Below are 26470 nucleotides of genomic sequence, written 5' to 3'. Positions count from 1 at the left end.
CATCTTTTGAAAAGAGACAGTCTGAAACCCCTCACTCCCCCGTGGCTGCTCTCTCTCTCTCTCTCTCTCTCTCTCTCTCTCTCTCTCTCTCTCTCTCTCTCTCTCTCCCACTTTGCCATTGACATCCAGCAATTGGTCAAGCGCAGTGAGTCGACAGCCAAAGACAGAGTCACGCGCTACGTAAACTTTTGACCCCTCAACTCTTTACCCGGCAAGATCTCGCGCCACTCTTAACGTGACTACGTTCACCTTCACTCGCTCATGTGGATTAAACGTTGACGGAGAGACGGAGACCTAGCTTGTCTTGTACCTAAAGCTGCCTAAGCCACAGCATACCACTGATTTACAACAAAGGCATTGAACCAAGCTGGTACAATGCTTATTTAACCGATTCTAAAACTAAGTTAGCACTATGATCTCGTATGATATGATTTGAGATATAGGGGACAGAATAAGGACAATGCTATGCGTTTTAAGACGTTTCCAAGCAGAAACCAGCATCTTCAGCAATCATGATCTTGGTCTGAAGCGGGCTCTGCTGGCGACGGAGGAGAGTTGCATCTCTGAAAAATCCTTCGCAAACATAACATCAGGGGGAGGGGGGGGAATCATTTTTTCATTTAAAGGGGAAAAAACTTCTATTGCATAACTTACAAAAATTAATGGAAATATCCATTCCCTCTATAACAATAATAATATTAATAATAATAACAATAATAAAACTTTATTGGAAAAAAAATATTACAAGCATTTGACTTGTTCATGTTAGATCTTGCGTTACACCATTTTGATTGAAACCGACAAAAAATGTCTTATTTAGTAATATCTAATCAACAGTGTGCCACGTTTTGACACTGAAGACACCTGTAACCTTATGGTTACATTAATCTATTTACTTGAATATTTATTTAGAGGGCTGATAATATTATACCTACTATTTAGGCTAAAATACATTATGAAGGTATACTTATTTTCTCTTGCCTTATATAACTTTTATATATATGTTAATATATTGCAAAAGTGATTATGAAAGCTTTTCAACAAAACAAATATTCTTGAGTCGTATCTCTAAAAATGTGCACTCGAATAAATACAAATTCATAGTTAGACGACAACAGGGGTATCAGGGTTTGCTAAACCATTTCAAATATGGTTTAAACCAGTTTATATGAAAAATCCGATATAGTTTGCAGCAAATTTATTTATTTCTTTGGAGCTGTGGCTTAGTGGTTAGCGCAGAAACTTATACAGGTTGATTTTGTACTCATGCGGGCGTCGCGAGTTCAAATCCAGCTATCCCGTTGACCATATTCTCCCTGCCATTTTCTTTCCTCTCTATACTTTCCTATGCATACAATTGGTAAAATATATATATGTATATATTTTTGTCCTGGGTTTTTACATAACAGATCCCCATCTTCCACCACCTTTTTTTAGGACAAATATCACGTAAGGCTTGCGCCTTCGGCCGTCTGCTGACCCCTAGATGATCCCGTCCCTATGCATTATGAATGAGATATGCTCCCAGATTTCCCCTATAAATATGCAAAGCGAATTAGGCTTAAAATGGCCATTTAAATGTTCGAAATTGCTGCGTCTAGAGGGTAGAGGACTCTCAAAATCATCGTCGTAATGTTTTTAGTATCAGAGTCTGATATGTCAACACAACTAAATGGACAGAGAATTCCGAGGGCTTTACATTGAAATTGATTTATATCCTACGAAATCCGTTCTCTGAACCCAAGCACTAACCAAATGAGATACGAGAAAGACTGGATAAACACAACATCGTTGCATCAAAAGCAGTATAGCAATAGCAAATGGTCGTACATTTCTTTGGGCCACTCTTTAAAAGCACATTCAGAGACTGTAGTCTTTGATCCCCCAAGTTTGTGTCGAAATGTATCGCACACACCCAACAAATATTTCTCTGACAAACACACCTAGAATTAACGCCCAGTCGCCTTAGTGACTCACAACACATATAAACACACGGGGTATAAGCAATTTTTTTAATTTTTTTTTTACATATTATTTTTGTATTGCATGCTGCAAGTATGGATATGAGATTTACTTATTTGTGGTTTAATGGACGTTTATCTTTATAAGTGACTTTTTAGAGTTATGCGTTCATTTTTGCTTGGTCCCCAATCATATCATTTTAAAAGGAAGCCGGTGAAAAATGAAATTGTAGCCATCTTCGACTCATACTTCTGACCAGAGTGTTGCCTTCCTGTTTACGGCCTGAGACTTCCTAACTCTGTTGGGCGGACATAACCTCACACACATGCACAGAAAACTCTTCTTTACTCTCTCTCTCTTGCACTCTCTCTCTCTCTCTCTCTCTCTCTCTCTCTCTCTCTCTCTCTCTCCTTCTTTCTTAAACACAAAAATATCATATAGAGTTATAAAACAAGAAAACGTACTGCACTCTGAAAACCTAACATTCTTTGTTTTAGAGGTAATGTTGATATTTAATGCAGAAGTGTAGGAAAAACATCAAGACATTTTTCTAATTATTATTTTAGATGAAAAAGTTAGTAAACAAAGTATATTTTATTTTCCTATATGTGTTTTTAATAAAGTTCAGGTCTGGCAAATAAATGCCTAATCGTAAAAATTCAATGTCCAACATAAGGTAATGCGTTAATGCAACTTTTTGCCAGTGTCATTTTTAATGAAATAATATTCTATTTGCAATCTTGTCGTTTTATCCTATTTTTATACATCAAAAAATAGAATATCGCCAATACTATGGTCTATTGATTATTGGAAAAGAAAATAATTCCTTATTCGGTTCATTAAATTATATCCGGTAAATTGTTATGGGAGAAAAATGTGGATTACATTGCAAGATCATAATGTTGACTGTGGATGTTTGCGTCACTTTATTGTTCTTGTGGCCAGAATCTTAGTAAACTTACAAATTTTTACTGCTTTCAATTCAAACTTTGGTGGCATTTACTAGCCATGACAATCATTGGTAGTAATATCATCGAGGTTTCTCTGTTGCTACAGAGAAAGAAATTAGTTTTAAAAGACGGAGTAACTCGCACTTTCCTGAGGATAACATAATGATATACAGACTCAAACTGTATACTTGAATTAAACTCGAGCTGACCCGAGGCGAGAAAAAAAAAATGCTCTGACAGAACAATCAAAAATATTTACTCAAAGTATAGCCTATTTATACTGTGCTATTCTTCTGTATTCGCGTAGCTATTTGTGTGTGTTAAACAAAAATTGATCATAGTGCTAACCAAACACTTTCCTCGAGCTGCGTATTTCAGAAAGTGCGCAGCAAATGTGTGTTCCTTCACGCTTCCTCTATGGAAAATACAGGGGCGGGGAAGAAACAAAGCTTTGCTTGTAGAACCTTAGGGAGGCATATTGTCATGATGTGTGTGTGTGTGTGTGTGTGTGTGTGTGTGTGTGTGTGTGTGTGTGTGTGTGTGTGGGCGGGTTTGGGTGGTTTACAAGGACATTTTTTTAGGTTACAAACTGGTAATAACAAGGGTATTATGCTATAAATGTGGTTTATGAGGACATTTCTAGTGTCCCCATAATTATATAAAAATCATTATGTCTATGGAGAGTCCTCATAAGGATAGCCGCACCAACATATGTGTGTGTGTGTGTGTGTGTGTGTGTGTGTGTGAGAGAGAGAGAGAGAGAGAGAGAGAGAGAGAGAGAGAGAGCGAGAGAGAGAGAGAGACATGATATTCAACTAATTCATATTTGATTCAACCTAGCACTGTTACAGAGTCATTTAAAATGCTGTCAAACAGGAAATGAATATAAATGGTATGTTATGAAAGCAAGACAGCAAAAATAAAAATGTATACAAAATAAAAATGTTAACTAATCCACTAATCACTCAAAATATAAATATTAATAAAGTGTTACAAATGTAATTTAAGGTATACGAAGAAATATTTTCAACGACTGATAATATTTTACCTCATAGTAAGTGTCCATCGAATATTATGAACATGAGACCATATTGTATGATATTTAATTGATCCGTGGTCAGAAAAGGTATATGATTATTTATTAGATTCGACTTGTGTTAAAAGTGTAAAACGTGCATCGATATTTCAATTAAGACTAGAGTTAACATAATAAACTTTGGCTAAATGTTTTCATAAATACTAATAAAAAAAAAACCTGTCTATTGCTGATTGCAGCTAAAGTTATGTCGGTGCTTTTGCAGGTTAACACACCTGACACCTTGTTAAAACGCCTTAGCGTATGACAGAACTTCTATCTAACATCGAAAGACATCTCATCACCGTCAGAGAAAAAAAAAAATGATTGACACAACTACTTGAGATGTACCCCTCCTTTCCTTCCTACTTCTTCCTAGATCACCGGCCAATGTAAGCTTAAATTGAACTTACTTTGAGCGCATGCGGTCCTCTATCCATTTTTCCCCCTCCAAATGGGTAGAACCGGAGAGACATTACACTGACTATGGGCACTGTAGTGGCCTACTGGTAGGCTCTTCCTCTCACAACTGACCCTTTAGAATCCCCTCGAAGCAGTTAAACCGTCACTTGCATTCTAGAATGTGAAATATATAGTACATTGTCAACTCCCCAAAACCATAAAACTAACTTTATGGACCCCACGTGACTTTTGAGAGCCAGTAAGGGATATCTGTCTGTGGCTTGGGCGATTTTTACGATCTAACTTCAAGATAAAACGCTCATCCGTTTGACATGTAAATGTCATAGCTACTTTTTGTATAGTTTGGGCAAAGGGAAAAGCAAAATTGCAAAAGGCAAGTGGCCATTGGCACACTGCTGGGACCTCTACTCGGCTCTCAAAACTCCCTTTATAGGTAGAGAAGAGTTTGGCACGCATGGTAAGTTTAAAGGTTCAGTGCATGTTATATGTGGTATACAGTTTGTAAATTATATCATCTTTATGGCAAATCATTTATTAGCTGGAGTATAGAAATTATTAAACGGACTTTATATACTACTAAAAGCTTCTTAGCTTCAGTACTCTTGTAAACATGTCAGATGTCGGTGAATATTTCCCCTCATGTATTTTCTCGCTCCATTTTAAGGTGGCAGAAGCGTTTTGCTCTTTCCAAGCTGTGTAAACGTCAATATTCAGTTCACGGTTTTGCATTGTGGCGTTGCAAACAATTCTCTGTAATTCTAAGGATCATACAACATTTTGAGTTTCAGAGTGTATTAGGAATGTGTAATCGATAACGGTCAACCATTGACAAGAATTAGTTGACTCGATTGTTCGTAAATTAAAGAGCAAACTTGTGCATTTGTGACCAAACTTAGTAAGAACGGAAGGATGCAGAAATCTCTGTATGCATTGTATTTGAATATGAGGAACTTTATTTTTTACTCCAAGTTAAACTACAAACAAATACAAAAAGCTGTTTGGCAAAATGCTAACAGGCAGTTCGACATGACATTGCTTTTTTCTGTTTTCCACACGTTTGCCGTTCATTCTGCCTACTACAAATAGCCAACTGGTCACAATAAAAATGTCCAATATGTACATCCTTTTGGAACATAAACATGATCCAGCAATATACAATTACATATTTGGAATACAACTATACACACGTATGGACGGGTACAAGAATCTAGTGAGGACTATTTACACTTTTCCATTTTTTCTCAAAAATAATAGGAGAATTTTAACACATGACAAATCAAGTGTGATTATTTAGACAATGAAAAAACAGAGGACCATGAAACATACAGAGGATTCTGCTAAATTTACTGCATTCACCACTAAACTACAGCTTCAATTCATACTAGGACAGATGCGTTTCTAAACTGTAAACTCAAAAGTATACACGTGTATAGGTAGTAAATAAGTTATAACATTTAAGAGCTCACATGCTAACTCTCAAGAAAGCATTGACATAGCACTTCACACAAACAATATTCATAACAAGAACAACAGGCGGTATATTGATAGCTTCTTTCCCCTTCAGTTTTATTAACTTGACAAAAATGAAAGTCACCATAGTATTAAAATAACAACACATAAACACGAACTTTGTTTTCATTATAGCAGTACCACAGTAGAATTTTAAAATGCCTAGGACATCCACAACATGCCGAAAGGTGCCGCGATGTACAGTACTCTGTAATGTTTTGAAACCTATTTTCATCTGGTTTTCCTCGTGATTTTCTTTAGCACACCATGTTGTATAACTTGGGATACAGCTATTGCTGGAAAGCGCTACCTGCGGTAGCCAGACTCATGCTTTTCAGTTTATTGTCCTTTTTCCATTTCATCCGCCGGTTTTGGAACCAAATCTTAATTTGGCGCTCTGAGAGGCAGAGAGCATGGGCTATCTCTATCCTCCTCCTCCGGGTAAGGTACCTATTGAAATGAAACTCTTTTTCCAGCTCTAGCGTCTGATAGCGGGTATATGCAGTTCGGGCCCTTTTGCCGTCTGGTCCAGTCATATCTGAATAGTGTGGACAAAACGCAAAGGGGAATAAAGATTAGCGGACCTGCACAGCATTTGAACAGCAGTTTCCAACAACTTTTGGCAATATGGACATTCACATTCAGATATACACGGGTGACTGACGATTTACAACTGAATGCGTACAGTGAAATCACCAAATGGTACAGTGCACATCGACTCACTCGACACTGTAGGCTTTTGGCGTTTCCTTTGTTTTTGTTTCAATGTACTTTTCTATATATGTTGCATATTTAATACAGCAACAAGCATCCTTAATTATCAAACGTATTTTTATTTTTATTTTTTATTTTTATTTTTTCACTACCCTCGCCTTTCTTTCCTTGTTGTTTCTCTCCATTTTATTACCGGTTCTCCAACACTAAACTAATCGCATTCCCACACACCATAAAGCTGAACTTTTCAAATAAACAACTTCCAAGCCTTATTGCCTCGATGCCCTCTCTTCCACCCCGCTCCCATTCTCTCCTCTACAGTTTGCGAGGCTCCACACTTGATAGATTTATGGCACTTTCACGGAAATCTAAAATAAAGGCTGTTTCTGACGCCTCACTTTGACTGAAACCGCAAATGAACACAATGCTTATTCGCTAACAAAGAGGCGTAAATATAATACGTGTGTACCATGGCTAATATGTAGTTTCCTCATCCATGGGAATATTTGGGGAGCTTGGCCATCGGACGTCGCCGAGGTAGTGGAGGTTGCCGTGGTCTCCTGCTTCTGTTGTGTCCGGGCTGCTGAGTTGTTCGCTCTGTGAGAGGCTTCCTCGGTCTCAGAAGAAGCGCTGACTTCGTCGATTTCTGTGAAATGTGTGTTGTTGGTGAGATTACTACCCGCGGTGGTGGTGTTTTGGTCGGATGGGGGCGAAGAGCCTTTTGGTCCAAGGCTTTCGCTGTTGGAACACGGCAGTGGTTCCGGAGACGCGAGCGAGCAGCTTGACGGGTGCCGGAATCGCGTCTCCGGGGCTGGAGACTGGAAGCCCCGGGAGTTGTCCCCAACCGTCCCAAAGTGGCCAGCGGTGGTTGAACGATTGACGCTTAGGTCCATTCCATTGTAGTTGTAGCCGTAAGAGCCTGAATGCATGGTGCCGGAGTCCCTGTACGAGTCGTTCATAGCGCTGCTGCTAGTTCCATAATTTAGTAACTGATAGTCGGGGCCATTTGTGTAGCGCCCTGAGAACGAGTTTACAAAGTAAGAGCTCATTTAGGTTGTTTTAGAGGGCTTGATTTGTAGATATTGGTCGTTATAACGCTGTGCTTCACGATTTATGATGTATTAATGAATTATAGCAATGCACTGTACTTCGTTTTTGCTATGTATGCGGCCAAATATGGGGGTGGGGGTGCGTTTGAGAATCACGTGCTTTTGTTGACCAGTCGTAAATTCTCACTGATGACTTCAAGAGGTAATTCATGCTCTATGGTTACAAATGATGACGAGACGGGGAGTCGTTAGACTAGAGTCAACGTGTTCCTCCCTTTGCAGGGATTTGCTGCATGTGAGCGGAGAGCGTCACCTACTGGGAATACAATGAATTGCATGCAACGAAGATATTGTGAACTCTAAACCCTACGTAATTCTAATACTGGGAATAAAAATGATTTGTTTAGCTCATAACCTTCTTTATAGCTTGTTGTGATCTTATAACGTTTAGTGTATTTAATGACCCTTTATGCGTTCAAAATGGCCAAGAATCTATAACCAATGTCCTCGATATGCAAAAATTAATATTGCTGAAGGTTAAATCACATACTTCCAGATTAAACATCTTGCGTATGATAGAAAGCTCAGAAAACAGAAAACGGTTTTATTTAAAGAATATTTTGAGATTTTAGTTCTTGATATTGTGGCGGTTATACATTAGCCTATAACCCTAACCCTGCGTTCACTGATAGTAATATAAAATTACACCTTATACCAAGTTCTAATCATGATAATAACAAATAAAACATCAAAGAGAATATTAGCTACATTAAATATAAACATATTTAATTAAATACAGTTTAATTATATATATATATATATATATATATATATATATATATATATATATATATATATATATATATATACTCAAACTATTCAAATATGTATTCAATAAATTAAGACTTTTTAGTAGATGTGCGCCAAAATGATGAGTTTCTTGTCGCACACTGCATGGACTGCTATAAGGAATGCAAGACCGTGCTATATGATCCAAGATGATATATGGTATGTTATGGTATGGTATTTAGCAATTGCTATTTCATGTATGTGTACGGTGAAATACATCTGTACCAAACTCCCATACCCTTTGCTTACATTCAAACTGGACAGTTGAAATACCTCAGATCAAAGTTCACACTGACATTCTTTAATACGCGGTATCTAACAATGAGTTACAGGTTTACAACAAATACCCTGCGCAGAAGCGTTAACTACTGTGCTCCTGTGCTGTGTGAACACCTATGTATTCAAGTGGTTTGAATAAGGATGTAAATATAATTTAATGTGTGGCGCACAAGAAGTTGGCTGTCTGTTGAAAATATCTGCATTATTTACATTATATTATGTAAAATGGGGTGTCTGTTTTAGAGGTAGAATTTTGTTTACGCAATGAGGAGCCTCCACCTGGAAAAAAAAAAAGTGGACTCTTGAGTTTCTTAGCCCTGCAGGCTTTAGAGTCTCTGAGGGTGAGTGACCAGCGCGGACAGGTCAGCTTTCTCTTTTGGTTATCTATTAAAGCCTGCTGAACCTTCTCGCCTCTCACTTTGTAGGACGTATTTTGGAACCAAGTGGGCAACTTTTGGCCTCTCAGCAGTACAAAAAAACGAAACCAAATCCCTGACTGACGGGTTATTTGGCTGTGTACCTATTTTATGTGGAGGCCACTGTCGCCTGCTTAATCACAACTGGTGCAAACATATCGCATGCACAATAATAAATATAGGCTATTAAACATTTACATATTTTCCAGCAGGTACTGACATTTCATTCAGGTTACGCAGCAGTGTGGATGTTAATTGCGTTGCCCAGTAGACCTAAATCATGGAAATGAACAATTAAATAAACAATCTCAATACATCACCTATGGGTCAATCGTTTCTTGTCAAAATATAAAAAGCCAAAAGGTAAAGCATACAGGTGTTATACCGCAATGAGGATCAATCATTTCATATAACACGGCCGTCATCAGACACAGTATGACAGGCGGATTGATTTGTAAGGTTTATTGAAGGGTTGAACAACAAACAGAAAGCACGTACAAGAAATTATAGAATACTGGACTATCATAGACTAATATACCTCTACCATGCTTCTCTGGAATATTTAAGTGCTCCAGCCCTTTCCACCCAAACTCTATAAATTAACTCAAACTGTCTAAACGTCTAAAAAAAAAGAAAAAACATTACCAAAAAATGAAATATAGCTAAACGTTTTTTATACAATGGGAAATTACTTTTAGTTTTACACAGTTTAAATATGAACACGAATATGACAGATTTCAAATAGCTTCGTTCAACATGGACATTTCAGGTAAAAGAGCAAATCTAAAGTCTTAGTAATAGCGCACAAAACCACATGTAAAAAAAAAAAAAAAAGAAAGAAATATAAAATCACAATAGAAACTAAAATGAGTTAGCAGGAATGAGTTGCTAACATGATGGAAAGTCTTCATTTGTGTTATTAGAGAGTGGAGTCTAATGCCCTCTCTGACAGTTTCTTTTTCATGGGATTTATCGTTCATAATTTCATTCTGTCCTCTTCTCCTCCTCCTCTTCGCCGCTGGTCTGTGAACAGTTGATCAGTTTGTTCTCTTTTTTCCATTTCATTCGCCGATTTTGGAACCAAATCTTTATCTGACGTTCTGTCAGGCACAGTGCGTGCGCAATCTCAATTCGGCGCCTTCGGGTCAGATACCTGTTAAAGTGGAACTCTTTCTCCAATTCTAACGTCTGGTAGCGAGTATACGTCTGACGACCCCTTCGTCCAGCGTTTCCGAATGTCCCTGTCCATAACATAAAAAGAGGAACAGGAAAAGAGATTAGAACATTAACACTATTTATAGATGTATCCTGAAAAAAATAACAACTAGAGAATGACATCATGATTTGAAACACAAGTCGAAATGTATGCACCCAAAATTCAGTACACAGCATCATACATTTTTGCACTCTTATACACGTGTAAGTATTTGTCTTCGATATGTGCAAATATGCTATTTTACGTGGGAAACGCCTTTATCGATATTTAGCCACAGATTTAAACAAGACAGTCTGTTTTAATGCCTCATTACAACTTCATATAACAACATAGACGCTATGCTTCCAGTTACAGTAGGAGCACTTGATAAATTGCTCTTTTGGATTAAACATTCACGTGTACATAGATTAATTTACGTTATGTTATAGAGAATGCAATTAGAAGAGCCATCTATCAGAGCATTCAAACAGTCATGTTAAAAGAACTTGCGTTATCCCTTCGAGTTTCATGAAATAAATATCGCATGCTCATAATAAAATCTTTCGTGTATTTTATTCCGCCATGTGCTCGTCATTATCGCTATTTCCGTGGTACAGTGTGCAATTGTCAGTGCAGTTACACAGTTATAAATGTATTTGCCTTGTGATCTTGACGAAATCTCACAATAAAGGCACAAACAGCGGGGGGACATGTCAAAACAACAAGACTGGCCATTTTGTGATAAGCCCGACGCAGATGCAGCAGCTCTTCTGTTCAAAATTAGACATGGCTCCTGCAAAACCCTATTATCCAATGCTTTAAATGAGTTGCGTCTTGTGGCAATCATACTTCTATATTTCCTCACTTAAAAGCAAGTATATGTGAGGGATTACACAAAATTTTACAGGAGTGGCTTTCAGTATGACACTATGGTGGAGAGGAACGTATTTGCACTGTATGGGCTTCCGGCACTGTACAGTGGAGCTGTAAGTCACGTAGCACGTTCTTGTTCCGTGTGTATTAGCAATGACCCCCGGAAAAAAAAAAAAAAAAAAAAAAAAAACTCATAAAATGATAACATGGACTCACCGTTACACGAGTTCATCCGTTGCATCCAAGGATAAACAGGCGCTGACGGTTTCTGTTCGTCGATCTCAGGGTAGATGCTTTTCCCCGTCGACCCCGTGCAGTCTGTCTTGCGATGGTCCTGGCTGAGAACGAGCGAGTGTTCCTCTATGCTGGCGAGGGCGCAAGCAGGGTCCTTTTCCCTGTAGAAACTTGCTGTCGAGTAATCGCAGGGACCGATGGCGGTTGCCCTGCCGTAAGCACTATTCGCTTGCTGGTAAAAGGAGGATGGGTAGGTCTTGTCTTGGACACTGGTAGCTCCATAAGCAGCCCCGGGATAGTGTCGTAAAGGGTCTGTGTATCCGGAGGAATATAACGGTATCTGTCCCAAGAAGGACTCCTGTCCTCCGGGCAGAGTCACTGGGAAAGTTGAGTTTACAAAATAGGAACTCATTGGGAGGGCACGGCTCTTTTGCTTGGTTTATGATTTGTTGTGTTTTATAGTCCAAGTGGTTTAGCTATTAGTAGTTTATCGGAGATTGGGTTTTAGATGGTGGTGGAGGTGGGGGGTGGGGGGGGTGGGGGGGTAGGCTGGGTGGCTATGTGCCAGTGCGGGACAGAGGGAAACCGTACCATCTGACCAACCACTGACCAATAGCAAGCGGACGTGCCTGCAAAAGAGCACCCTTGAGGGGGGTTCTGATTGCACGCGCCGGGGGACCCCGGAGCAGAGAGCTATCTGTTTTAATCCCTTCTCCTTCCCCACTCCTTCCAATGAAATTACACAGTAAAAAATCACAGGAATTTAAGAACGTTAAATTGAGTACATGGACACTTTGTGCCACCACATACAATCTGCTTTGGTCCTATCATACCGTTGAAGATAAAGGTGTTAACATATAAGCCCTAGAGCAGGAGATTTTCAGAGCAAATATGGTTCCTTACTACACTTTATTTTTCATCTCAACATTAGTGAGTGAAATGTATTTATACTTCACATGTTTATTTTTTTGGGCATAATCGCACAAATAGGTCACAATAGATACAATGACATATTGATGATCACCACTTCAACGCTTTTGTTTTATCATCACTGTCATTTTATTTCATTTTCTCTATTTGCACAAACCATGAAGTGAATAAGCCTGAACAAAACTTTAACAATATTGCTAACAAAATTTCAGTAGGAAGCAGATATGCTGCTGTAGATTACCTTCGATGTTTTCTATTACTTGGCCTTAATGTAAATATTATGTATAATCAAGTGTGACAGATAACGGCAGCTGTTAGTATGGTTATAATATTTTGTATATACGAAGACTCTCTAAAGACGCGTGCTATGCACGGGTTTTCCGAGAATTTAGTTATTGCATTTATTGTTTAAGAGCATGAAAACTCACTTTTCTGACAGCATTTCGCACATTATGTTTCCCCTTCTACTTGAAGTAATGGTTTGGAAATGCGCTGGCATTTCTGCTTTATCGATGTTCCACTGCACCGGTGGAGCATGCGTGTGTTTTTCATTAACCAAAAGTACAGTTACGGTGGCTGAGTATCCTGTCGCTAGACGACCAATAAACCATTTGCGGCACAACAAGTGGATATTTTTAAAGGTAGCGCACTGGGGGTTGCGTGCGTTTTACTTTCATTTCGGCTTCCTTTGACGAGGATGCTGCGTTTCCTTTCGCATTGCATAGACTTCTGCGAACGGAAAGCATCTATTGTGTTTCCATTTGTATAAGTAAGCGAGGGGGAGAAGGGCCAGGTCAGCATTTGTTAATTATTAATTAACAATAACTACCATTACTCGTTTTATTAATTCTTAATCCAAAAATATTTTGTGTTTGAGTTTGTGATAGTCCAGTATATAAATGTAACAGCAGATGTCAAGTAGGTTTCTTTTCTTTTTTTAAAAAACATTGAAAGCATATATTTTTTGTTATTTTTTTATTACTTATTAACATGTTCCTTTTTTCTACAGGTATTTATTTTTCTTGTAGATGGGACACCGGAGACAGCTTGCAACTGAGTTACAAAGTCATATCACAACTTTTCTGAGTACATCGGCAGAAGTCACTTATGTACTGATGAGGAAAATGAATATTTTCTTACCAATCTGGACATGCAATGACATGCGTTGTCGTTTAACTTTTTGTAAAGTGTTTCAAAAACGTCCCGTTAAGCCCCTCGAGTGTGCAGAATTACATTGAGCTCATGTGAGTATGTCATATATGCATTATTTGAACATGCAATACACGCGTGTAACTTTTCTAGTCTGTTGATATATCAACATATATATGCTGTAGCCTACTTTATAACGCATTTACGTTTGCTTTGAATAGTTTGAAAAAGATAAGTCGAGAGTTTTATTACTTATTTATGATTGTTTCGTTTGTTTTCAATGTTTTGCTGTATAGCCTACTGTTTCAGTATTTTGTATTTAAATGGCGATTTTAAAATAAATTAATTGATTTTAAAATATATCAAAAGATCACGAGTTGTCTGTTATTACTGTTTTGAATGCTTGTGTCATGCATTTGTTATAAGTAGTAAATCTTACTTTTTCATGAAGCGCATTTTTACAACTGAACAGTTAAAATGCCACACAGCCCATGTAAAAATAACCGTTTCAATAGCTGGTGTTTTATGAGCCTTCTCTAACTTAACTTTGCGTACTAGATCTGTTTTACATTAAAAATCACGCTATAAAACGTGCTTCGAGTGAAGGTGCTTTTAGGCTGCCATTTTTACATTGACCGTAAGACTGTGGTTGCTGTGGTTCATCATATATGCTCCGTTTACACGCTTTAAATCCATTAATCATTTCCGTGTAGTATTTGGAAGCTTTGTATTTATGACAAAACTAATAATGCTAATAGTTTCAATGTTTATCTTTTCCCCTAAATTGCCCGAAGCTCAGTCAGAATTATTATATGCTTCAACATATTTTAATAGCTACTGTAATACATTATTATTTATATTTGTATATTGTTGTAAATACATATAATAATCATTATTGTCGGAAACAGATAGCAGTATGCCTTCTTTTAGCATTGGATACCACTAGATTTATACACACACACACACACACACACCCCACACACACACACGTTTCTAATGCTAAAGGCTATAGGCCTACTGTATATATTTAGAATATATATGGTTTCATTAACAAATGCGCATGCATTTTACTTTTAAAAACCAAAGGGACAACATCCGCAAACTCGGGCCCTGAGGTGTGCTTTGCCCTTAAGCGCGAAAGTCAAACTAAAGTGTAAATAAATGTATCACATTTAAATAATAAGCTATAAACTCATGCGTCTCTGTGTAAAAATGGGAGTCAATAGAGAATGAGTTCCGCAAGTAAGAGAGCAAATACAAATAAATGGAGATATGTAAGCCAATTAGGCTACATAAAAAAAAGTTCCCGTTGTACATATCTGATTTCTTGCTGATGCAAATCTAATGGTTCTAATGCGAAAAGAAGGCATACTACCTGTTTCCCTCAATAATGGTTATTATATGCAATTTGTTGGTCAACGTAATAAAATGTATATTCGTATTTTATCCTACTTTAATCACGCTTTAATCCCATGGAAATGTTAACAATACTTCAAAAGTTGAGATAAGCTAGAATTATCCGCTGTAGGTTCAGTAATATCATAAATCACTGAAGTTACATACGACTGCTATGCAAATAAAAACGGAGTGACACTTGACTGGAATTGCTCACAAATGATCCGACTAAATGTGGATATCGACATTCCCTCTGTGCGACATTAAACAGGAGTCTCTCTCTCTCTCTCTCTCTCTCTCTCTCTCTCTCTCTCTCTCTCTCTCTCTCTCTCTCTCTCTCTCTCTCTCTCTCTCTCTCTCTGGTTACTATGCCCACTACTAGTCCAAATAAACAATAACTGCTCGGATTTTTAGAAATAAATCGGCTTTAGAAATTATTTAGGGCTGTGTGGAAAAGCCTGAGAGAAAATGCACACAGGTCGGCTTGTTTCCCTGTACAGTGGAATAAACTTGGATATGTCAAATGCTGATATTCTGGATGAATTTAAAATGCAAGAGAGCGGTGAAGGAATATATGCCCTTTGGGTCTGAGTTTTTCTGTGTGCCACAAATCTCTCCGAACCGCAGACACTTCAAAGAGCAGCAACAACAGCTCCGAGAATTTACAACCCCTACATTCTTTTACGTTTCACTGCCACCGGGCCGAGAACCCCTCCCTGTCTTTCCTGTTATCTGCTGCTACAATGTGTGCGTGCTTTACTCCAAACAACATTTAAGAGCAGCATTATTAATATTTAAAAGCTAAACCACTCATCTGTTGGTGAGTAGCACATGCTGATGCCAGTTATAAAAGAGAAAGAAAAGATACGGCGCACACACAGTGACCAAGCACTCACAAAGCAATAAAACATGTTTTAGAAAAACATTAAACACGTTCTCACTCTGCCATAAAACGTCACGTCTTGCGTCCACACACACACGCACACGCACACACACACACACACATACACTCTCTCTCTCTCTCTCTCTCTCTCTCTCTCTCACACACACACACACACACACACACACACAGTCTCTCTCTCACACACACGCTGTAAGGGGAAAAAGTACACCATGTTGTCATAATGCACATCTGACCACTAGATGGAACCAGATAGCAGGGAATTGAAGCCTGCGTCAAGAAGCTGAACAACAGGCTTACCACATGAATGCTTTAGGAAATTGATTAGGAACATACATATCGGCAGATCGGAACACGTTAATTTGCTCCGCATAGATGTATTGTAAATATATACAATATGTTAAAAAAAAAATCACAGGAATTTTAGAAGTTTAAATTGAATACATGGACACTTTGTGCCCTCACATACAGTCTGCTTTGGTCCTATCATACCGTTGAAGACAAATCATACAAGCCCTATGGAGCAGGAGATTTTCAGAGCAAATATGATCCCTTACTACACTTTATTTTGTGAGTGAAATGTATTTATACTTCACATATGTAATTTAGTGGGCATTATCGCATTATTACACGACCTATCACACACAATAGGTCACAATAAATAGCATTTTAAAAAAAGTTGACAAAAGATGTTTTCGGCTTAGGTGTATTGTTATATAGCCTAAATGTGTGTTTGAATATATATATATATATACACACACACACACACAGAGAGAGAGAGAGAGAGAGAGAGATGAGAGATGAGAGGAGTCAGTTCGTGTTTTATACTTGATTTGAATGAGGATAGATGGATAGACAGACAGACAGACAGACAGACAGACAGACAGACAGACAGATAGATAGATAGATAGATAGATAGATAGATAGATAGATAGATAGATAGATAGATCTATAACATTCAATTATGTTTCTTAAAATAGTTTTTTTAATATTGTTGCCCATGTAATATCACCTGTTTTTGTAATTCAGTTGGTGGCTTCATGACGTGTAAGAGTAGGAAAATGTGCATATGAACAAATGGACAAAAAGCTCCAGGCACGTTACAAACGGGCTGGACCGGATGGAATAGATGAGAACCAATAGAGGAAATATGTCAAGCATGAGCTGCAAGGAATCATTCCCTTTCTCACACACGAAACTAGCAGTCGGTAGAATAACCTGGAAGGTTTGTGCATTTGATCTGGAAGTGAAAGGCGCCCCATCCAGAACAGGAAACTTGGGTATTCGGAGTATTTTCAGTATAAAAAATGTTTTACATAAGTCTAACAATTCAACAACGGCCTTTAAGTATTATGATTATTATGATTATTTACTGTGGTGTTAGTAATGTCACTTTCAGTAGAACACGTGAATGCCGCACATCAGAGTGTCTCTTGATTAAGTATTCCATACAAGAAATGACCTGAATCATTGTGCGATTGGTAAGACTGCATCTCCATCAAACCTCGCCCTCTCGCTGCAGGCTTGACTGCACTCTCTATTCATGCCATTAATACAGCAGCAGTAAAAATCAGCACATCGAAATCTCTGTAAAGGCACATCATGCATTTTGTTTGAATATACCAGCAGTGACATGAAGAAAACGCATGGCAAGATACCTAAAGGTGTATGTCTGCTCCACCCAAAATGGAAATGAATAATTGGATTTAGACTAAGTGTTTACTAGGAAGCCACGCGTGTACAATAGCTTAGAAGGCAAATACATTCGAGCTCTCCATCCAGTGCGCATGATTAGGTTTGGTCGAGCTCTTACCTCAGAGAAACGATGCGGTTGCGAGACAATAACAGCCTTACCTTTGTTGATAATTCGTCACCCAGCACCAAGACAGAGAGGCAAACCTCTCGCCGTAGCTCGCTCTCGATAAGTCCTGTTGCGCTTCTTGGTCCCGCCATTATCACGAATCAGTGACAATGACAGCGACACAATCGCTTTCATTCGTTTCACCCGCTTTAATCGACGCGAGTCAAATCCCCGTATGAAAAATTTGACGAGACCGTACTGCGTGTCCAGATCTCAATGAGACTCCATCGCAGTGATATCCCAATCACAGGCGTCCACATTAGCATAGCAGATCGGTGAAGAGGCTGGTCTCTCCATGTTCAATCTGAGAACATCAGCCTGAACAAAGCTCTCAGACTGTATGTGTTTTCTGTTTTTGCCTAAATATACTACTAAAAAGAGCAAGAACATTTAAGGAGCACAGTGCAGCCACATTATGTGCGGCGGCCAAAAGAATGCTGCAATATAACCACTTGGGAAATCATAAAAAGTTCATGTTCACGGTTACCCGTCCACATGACCATCCTCGGCCAATCCCAGGACCCAGGCACTCATAAAGTTCTATCACAAAGTTGTAAATTTTCATAAAACAACAAGGAATGTATTGCATTTCTTCATGACTGTTTTAACAGCAGTACCTCTGCCGTCGCCATCTTTTCCCCTATAAAAAGCAAGGGACATTTCCTGTAATTTTAAGTATTTTAGTGTTTGTTTTCCATGCACGGCTATCCTTAAGGCTTATTAGTCAAATATTTAAAAACAATTGCATGCATATCCGTTGTTTGAAGCCGAAGGAAAACACATCAGCGCGATTTTATATTTTTTCATGGTTTAAAGCTATTTAGAGCGGATTTTTAAGCTTTTATATAAAATGACAAAGGCCGCGAAACATGTCAGATAAAACGTGCTATTAACTCCTGCTGTGTGACTTTATAAGGCAAGTTGTTTAGTATTCTAATAGAAGTGTCAACCTCAAAATAAGATGTTCGTTCTTTATTTCATGCTTAAATTGAGGATTAGCTATATTGTAAAAACCAGAGGCAAAATAGCACAATACTATGAACAAAATTGTAGAAAATTAGTCTCTCGGTTCATTATTCTGGGTTTACTATTACGAATCAGTCTTTATATATCATCAAAATGAAAATAATTTCGATTTAAAAAAAAAAAAAAAAAAAAAACTTCTTAAAGATCTTCTGACTAGTATTATTCTGGACTGATATTAAAAACAGTTACAATTACAAAAACATTTCAGAAATAGGTATTTAGGAAAATATTTTTGTGTCATATAATGGTAATGGTGCAACACAGCCCTGCAGCTCTAACGAGACACACCACATACACGAAAATTTCGCAGTGCGACAAAAACACATTGTTGAAGATCACAGTAGGCTACAGCAGATTGTATTGAGATAATTACTTCAGTTACTTTTAGTGTTAAAATGTAGTCGGAAAAGGTATTGTGTTGCTTTAAGGGCTTCCGTCAGAAAAGACAGTCCTGCAGATTATTTTTGTCCTTTTTATGGCATTTCCGGCTTTTTTATTGATGCACTAAACACATTAGTTTACAACCCATAATATAAACGCCTTCTTTTGGTCTCACACCATACAGAACCACTTCTCGTCTAAGAGGAGAAAAAGTAAGCCACACTGCACAAAAACTGTTATATCAATGCTGAGAAGGCAAGTGTCGAATGTGCTAATCACAATAATACCCTAAATTTAAATAAAGACAGTAGACCTACAAGACTTGCTGATTTTAAGATGCTTTTGCTAAATAACTGTTCCACTGATTGTACCAAATACGTTACATATTTGTGCGAAACGTCTCTTCTTTTTGTCAGAAACCGATGCGATGGCAACGATGCTGTTTTTAATGCAAACTGCTGAAATGTATTTATTTTCATAATTTTGTTCACAACAAAATAAACGTAGTAAGCCTTGTCTTTTCCTCATAATATAATGCTTTAACATTTCTCAAAACGAATCACTTATACGCCAATATAACTAAGAACAGGCAATTAATGAGGAACCACAGCAAACAGACAGATGAGACTTTATAATCTTAATAATAATTATCATAATAAAAATAATAATATAAAAAACTATAACAATAATAATAATAGTGGCACGGAGAAGCAACACGCAATGCTGAATGCAAAAAACAGCATTAAGTATCAAATATCTAAGCCCATCATGTGAGATAAAAAAAAAATATATTATTATTTTTTTTATTTTTAAGGTTTTTAAGTACGATATTATTAGAGTATTATTAGAAGAAAAGAAAAGAAAATTGAAAAAGGAAAAAAGGAAATTCATCAAGAGGCAAATATTTCTACATCTTCACTGTTCACTGTACACTTCACTTCGTTTATTTTTAATACTTGTGCGAAATATGAACAGGAAGAAAATCACAAGACAATATTCTACATATACATACAGGACAGCGGTGTCAAAATCTTAACTTTAAAAAAATATATATGTATATACAAAAATGGTTGTACTTTCTCCCTTCTGTGTTTGACCCCACTGTAAAAGGAACGAAAGAAATAAGCCACAAATACATGTTTTCAATAGATTGACAATATTTCATTTTACTAGTCTCTAACATTAATACAAGTTCAATACAAGTTACAGACGAGATCTTAACACTTTTTCTACATTAACTTTGTAGTGGTAGGTAGCATCTTTTTTTCGTCATGAATTAAAGGAATATTCCTGCTTCAATACAAGTTAAGCTCAATCGACAGCATTTGTGGCATAATGTTGATTATCACAAAAACATTATTTCGACTCGTCCCTCCTTTTTAACAAAACAAAACAAAACAAAATGCAAAAATCTGGGTTACAGTGAGGCACTTACAATGGAAATGAATGTGGCCCATTTTTGGAGGATTTAAAGACAGAAATTTGAAGCTTATAATTTTTTTAAAGCACTTACATTAATTCTTCTGTTAAAACTCATGTAGTATTTAAGCTGTAAAGTTTAAATAGTCATTTTAGAGTTTAAGGGTTTACCTTACATCGTCATGGTAAAATTGGCTATAATTTTACACAGAATAGGTTAGTAAATAAAATCATGTTAATACGCATATTGTTTATGTCTTGTGTCTATACTTTTGAAAAAGTGAGTATTTTAATATTCATAAACTGGCCCTCATTCACTTCCATTGTAAGTACCTTACTCTAACCCAGATATTTTTTTCTTTTTTTTTTTTTTTTTTTTCTTTAAAGAAAAGGAGGGGCAAGTCAAATTAATTTTTGTGGTAATCAGCGTTATGCCACAAATGCTGTCGATTTAATTTAACTTGTACTGAACCCGGAATATTCCTTTAAAGCAGGTCGAATTGTTCTTCCAATTTTATAGCACAGTCTATTTTTTAGCACTATTTAGCACTATCTTTTTTTTTTTTTTTTTTTTTTTTTTGGTCTTCTCTCTTGCTCGTCGCTACTCATCTTCCTCTTCTTCGTCGCCCCCGATTTGGTCAGCAGCAGGAGAGCAGGGGGCCGCAGATTTGTTCTCTTTCTTCCATTTCATTCTTCTGTTTTGAAACCAGATTTTGATCTGGCGTTCGGTCAAGCAAAGGGTGTGTGCAATCTCGATACGCCGTCTTCGTGAAAGGTAACGGTTGAAGTGGAACTCTTTCTCCAATTCTAGTGTTTGATAGCGCGAATATGTCTGGCGACCTCTCTTCCGGTCCACACCTGTGGAAAATGTAAAAGGAGCCCTGGTTAGACAGAAAACGGAGGACCAGAAAACAGTAAAGGCCTAAGCAATATTAATAACACGTGCACTTATAGATAGACTAAAAATATATATTTTTATTTTATTTATTTATTTATTGTGAATCCGCATGTTGCATGAAAGCGACGGTTTTCAAGAACGAATAACTTATTTTTTTAAATTAATTTAACACATAATGTCACTGAACAGATCCAGGAATCACTCAAATTTAAGCGAAGCAACTTGAAGATTGTGAAGACACCTGAATGTGCGCATGTAGGACAACTGCTTCCACATAGTAGCCTATTCTCTGTGATATTAAACAATGGGGAAAAGTGTCCAATTACGCTTGCTGCTTGATTCTTACACGTGTGTGGACTGCTAGTGTTTTCCCATAAACAATGCTGCAAATGTGTTGTTTGCGCTGCCAAATATATGCTTTGATACTGATATTAGTGACCATATAAATACCGAGATTTTTCGCTCATTGACTAATAGGATGAGCACAAAAGAAGAGCCCGTGACAGAGCTGTTGTTATTTAAAAATTATGCTTTCTATTAAGAAGTACCCAAGTGCAAAACTATTATTGAGAAAAAAAAAAAAAAAAAAAAAAAACACGTTCAGGTCCTGTACATTGTTTTGAATCTCTCCGAACAATATTTTGGATTTACATTGTGGTTACAAAAACGAAAGAAAAAAAAAAAGAAAACAAAAAGAAAAAGGACATACACATGAAATTCAATCAATACATTTGCATCTTTTCGCCGAACCATGCATCTTTTTAGTTGTATCATGCATTTGGATTCATAAACTTAATACTTAACTAACTAGCTAAGATAGACTAAGGTACAAAAAATAGCTAAACTTTAAAAGTGCATTAGTGCAATGTAATTCAAAAGCACAGTGAAAGCCCAGAAATATCCTTGATGTAAGCCCATTCTCTCACTTGCATATTCCCATGACTCTGGGGCGCTGGTCGATCAGACTTCCTCCTAAACATGCAGTCAACAACAGGATCTAGTTCCTTACTCAGAAGCGCCGTAGTGTTGTAGTCCTTTTAGGTAAAACAGCCATCTAACATCTCTTTAAGAGGTACATTTTGAGAAGAGAAATCAAACTAGACTTTCAAAGCCTTGCTCACGGTCAGTGACTTGCTGCTGTCCCTGCGTTTCGTTCTCCAGCAGACTGTCGACAAATGGAGACTGTTTTGAGTTCGTGTGCTTTTAAAACTTTTTATTGCACTCTTATTTCCGCGTCTGACGTCGTGTCACGTCTTGCTAATTCTGACTGAGGACAAACTGTGCAAAATAATTTGGGTAAAAACGAAAGATCACGAGAGAACGAAAAAAATGTGCTTCTGTTTTTTAAATCCTCCGTTATTTTGTTTACTGAGTAGTAGAAATGATGGCGCAGACGCGTTTCCTCCAGAACGAAACGCTTATATACCAGTTCAAACAAGGCCGAGCATTATTTTCTTTGTCTTTGAATTATTGTTTCCCGAATGATAAAATAGAATTCCGTATTGTGTGTGAGTGTGTTAAGGGGGGGTTAAATGGTTTACGAGGACTGTTTTTTAGGTTACAAACTGGTAGTTACAAGGGTATTATGCTATAAATGTGGTTTATGAGGACATTTCTACTGTCCCCGTAATTCAGATCGCTTAAAAACCTACTAAACGATGTTTTTTTGAAAATGTAAAAATGCAGAAAGTTTTTTGTGAGGGTTAGGTTTAGGGGTAGGGTTAGGGGATAGAATCTATAATTTGTGCAGTATAAAAATCATTATGTCTATGGAGAGTCCTCATAAGGATAGCCACACCAACATATGTGTGTGTGTGTGTGTGTGTGTGTGTGTGTGTGTGTGTGTGTGTGTGTGTGTGTGTGTGTTGTGAGAGAAGCAAGCGAGGGAAAGAGTCATCTGAAATATCTGAAATCTCACTGAAATTAAATAATTAATCTATCTGCGATATCAAATAAGCTCACACAAAAAAGGCAGCTGCACCCAGTGAAACAGACCAGATGGCCTATATCTCATACGTTAATATGTATAGGAACACCAAGGGATTCCCATTACCTATATATTCTTTATTTATTTATTTATTTATTATTTTTATTATTATTATTTTCTGGATTATAGATGGGCAGGTCTGATTTCGTTCTATGATAGTGTTAAAAACTAGCATCTGTCTACCAGCTTTAGAAAGACGTATCTTAAGGCCAAATTGTTACAACAGATATGTTATGACATCAGTGTCAACATGGGCTCATCTGATCTTTAAAGTTCAAATTTAAATACGTGAATGAAAAAATCCCTTTATTTGACAGAGGCCCAGTCATGGCCCACATTTAAACTGAAATAGATGCAACGGTGCCATGCATCGTTAGTGCATACTTTACTCTTACTACGCATATAAGCTTACATGAATAGAAACCACGATGCATTTTTCATAAAATGACATTGGCATTTCACACTTTAACCGACAACGAAATAAATGATGCAATAAAAAAGTTGGGCGAGGATTATCTGTCAAAAATGTCACTAGCATTGCTAATGACATATCTATTCCAAAATTATTGCTGTATTTAACACATGAAAGTCAACAATAGAAGCGCCCCAGGTTGACCGTTGACTGATATGAACTTCGGTGCTTGAGGGGAGTGTCTTGAGTGGCTACAGAAAATCATTAAAAGAACACTTTTAGGCCTCCTCTTAAAAACGACAGTCGAGAATCTTCGTAGCTACTTGTGGAAAGTGCTATTACGGTTTATATATATATATATATATATATATATATATATATATATATATATATATATATATATATATAAGAGAGAGAGAGAGAGAGAGAGAGAGAGAGAGAGAGGGAGACTATTATTTTAAAACTAATAACTGAGCTAATAATTTGTCAGAGTCATGAAACCTGTACAGCATATACATATACAAATATACAAAATACTCACACTCCCACGCCTATGAACAGTTATTACTGATAGTAATTACACACCCACAAGAATTTTTAAAGCCAATGACTAAGAATAAGACTAAGAACTTTTATAGATGTCTGTGTAAAATCGTTTATACCTGCAGCAACATTTACAACCAGCCACAAAACCTTGGCAAATTAGGCAATAGTCAGTCTGGATATTTACGCTAAAATAATATTCTTCATCCATATTTATCCTCCCTTCCCCTCCTTTTTCCACAAAACACGAAATGCTACAAGCTAGGATGTCTTGAATTATGGTTTTATGGTCCCCAATTAGCCATAAAAGATCTGAGGAGAGAGCTGCGTCGGGAAGTTCCTGAAGTTACTCTGGTCACTTTGCTACAAAACAGTTAAAAGAACACTCTTTGGAATTATTTGGTCGCTCCCCTTAACCCCACTCTCCACAACAACCCCCTCAGACATACATGGACACCCCTGTCGTCAAGAAACTGTTTTCACAGACCTGTACTTCTCATCCATGGATAGATCCGGAGGTTGTCGTCGTTGTTTTGATTGTAGCCTCTCTGCTCTGCCTTACCACTGCTTTGCGCTTTAGAGAGATCGCCAGTGCACACCATGGGCAGACTCGGTTGATCAAACAGAGAGCTGTGCATGTTCAAAGAGACGACACCCAGTTCATATGTGGAGGGGTACATGCCTTGGCTCTGGCTGGAAAGACTAACACCGTTAGTATACATGGTCGACAGGGAGGAAGATGAGGAGACCGATGCACCGGTGGAAGCCGAGCTGTAGCCGCTGGCCCGCTGGGAACTGGTCGCAAAGGCGCAAGAAGTTTGCTCGGGAAATGCGCCAGTAGAGAAGGCTGAACTCGCCACCTGATATTTGGAAAACAATGCGTTCGCATAATACAATGAACTCATAATTTGAGAAATGATTTATAGGACAAGAGCTTTTAGTGTCGGGTTTACGAGGTCCAATGATATAGTTACAGTCTAGATTTACACCAAAATCACCCCTTTTCCTGAGGGGCCACGTGATGGGTAGCACGTGATGAAAAGTCACCCAATGAGTTAACGCCATCCCAAAGCCTTTTCTAATGCGGAAAAAGGCTGCGCAGCTGACCATCCACATGAAACTGTTAAATTATTCACTTATAGCCAAAGGTGCCCACAGTCAACACAAATGCACTGTAGAATACACACAAATTGACTGGTTCTTGAGAAGGTTTCTGTAATTACCTGATTTGTACCCAGTAATAAACTATTGCAAGCTGCACCAATTTATAAATGAGTGCAGGATGCCTATATTTAGGAACGCGACTCTTGTTTGTGTGGCGACTACATTATTTCTGTATTGATTTTCAACACAATTTCCTCTTTCCATCAGTCTTATATACAGTGTATCCGTGCCAAGATCCCCTGTAGTGATGCATCGTGCAAGGGCAAGATACTTCGGGCCCTTACTTATAGTTTCTGCTTCAAAGCATTCCTATAGCTTGAACAATCACTACCACGAAGTCATTCCCATGGAGACGGATTGGCTCAGTGCATCCCAAACAGATGCACAGTGAACAAACACCGCTACTTATGTGCATGCGAGTGTCTATGCACGATAAACAGAAATCTTGTCGCGAAGCTAGGTATATTTTTTTTTACAACAGTAATTCACCTGACATGAGCTCAAATGTTCTCCCATAACTCAAATAGCCACATTTAACAACCACGATGAAATATTGTGTGAAGAGAAAATTGATGTAGTGCTCCGATAAAACATGGACTCTTGTTTCTGTTTAGTGGCCTAACGCGTCGGGTTACAATGTTGGTCAGACAAAATAGCTATGAGAGTTTTCAGTTGTGGTTTCACGTGCCGCCTCTCTCTTCTTCATCCAAGTCATACACGTACAGCTACAAATCAAGAAAGAGACCACACTGCATGGCTAATCTGTGAGACCCAATTATGTTGCACTATTCCATGTTTGTTCTTCTATAAATCCCATGAAATGGATTGTTTAAACCTAACACAACATGGTGTCTGGTGACCTGGTTTTGGTTGATG

The 26470-nt window shown here is 37.7% G+C and overlaps 4 protein-coding genes across 5 annotated transcripts in view; all 4 read right to left on the bottom strand.

Annotated features, from left to right (window-relative positions):
* hoxb3a (homeobox B3a) overlaps positions 1 to 18135 on the bottom strand; it is a 54141-nt gene extending 36006 nt beyond the window's left edge. The window contains exon 1 of one of the 2 annotated variants that reach the window (XM_051713967.1): positions 17758 to 18135. The gene's annotated coding sequence lies outside the window, so the exon portion shown is untranslated. Of the gene's footprint in view, positions 1 to 4400; positions 4532 to 17757 lie in introns of those variants that run through there. The other variant, XM_051713968.1, reaches the window with a different exon arrangement.
* On the bottom strand, positions 5352 to 7838 carry LOC127450148 (homeobox protein Hox-B5a-like). Its single transcript, XM_051713983.1, has 2 exons — positions 7103 to 7838; positions 5352 to 6457 (listed from the first exon to the last, which is right to left on the bottom strand). Exons 1-2 carry the CDS (start codon positions 7680 to 7682, stop codon positions 6210 to 6212), a joined length of 828 nt encoding a protein of 275 aa, XP_051569943.1. The 5' UTR covers positions 7683 to 7838; the 3' UTR covers positions 5352 to 6209.
* Positions 9674 to 12016, bottom strand: hoxb6a (homeobox B6a). Its single transcript, XM_051713985.1, has 2 exons — positions 11511 to 12016; positions 9674 to 10467 (listed from the first exon to the last, which is right to left on the bottom strand). Exons 1-2 carry the CDS (start codon positions 11938 to 11940, stop codon positions 10211 to 10213), a joined length of 687 nt encoding a protein of 228 aa, XP_051569945.1. The 5' UTR covers positions 11941 to 12016; the 3' UTR covers positions 9674 to 10210.
* A 1943-nt stretch (positions 18136 to 20078) lies between the features above and the next one.
* On the bottom strand, positions 20079 to 25440 carry hoxb7a (homeobox B7a). Its single transcript, XM_051715167.1, has 2 exons — positions 24918 to 25440; positions 20079 to 21448 (listed from the first exon to the last, which is right to left on the bottom strand). The coding sequence occupies exons 1-2, from the start codon at positions 25333 to 25335 to the stop codon at positions 21192 to 21194; spliced, it is 675 nt and encodes a 224-aa protein (XP_051571127.1). The 5' UTR covers positions 25336 to 25440; the 3' UTR covers positions 20079 to 21191.
* Between the last annotated feature and the right edge of the window lie 1030 nt (positions 25441 to 26470).

Source organism: Myxocyprinus asiaticus, chromosome 13 (assembly GCF_019703515.2).
Source record: "Myxocyprinus asiaticus isolate MX2 ecotype Aquarium Trade chromosome 13, UBuf_Myxa_2, whole genome shotgun sequence".
In the NCBI taxonomy this organism is placed as follows: Eukaryota; Metazoa; Chordata; class Actinopteri; order Cypriniformes; family Catostomidae; genus Myxocyprinus; species Myxocyprinus asiaticus.
This window is presented reverse-complemented; position numbering and strand designations above follow the sequence as displayed.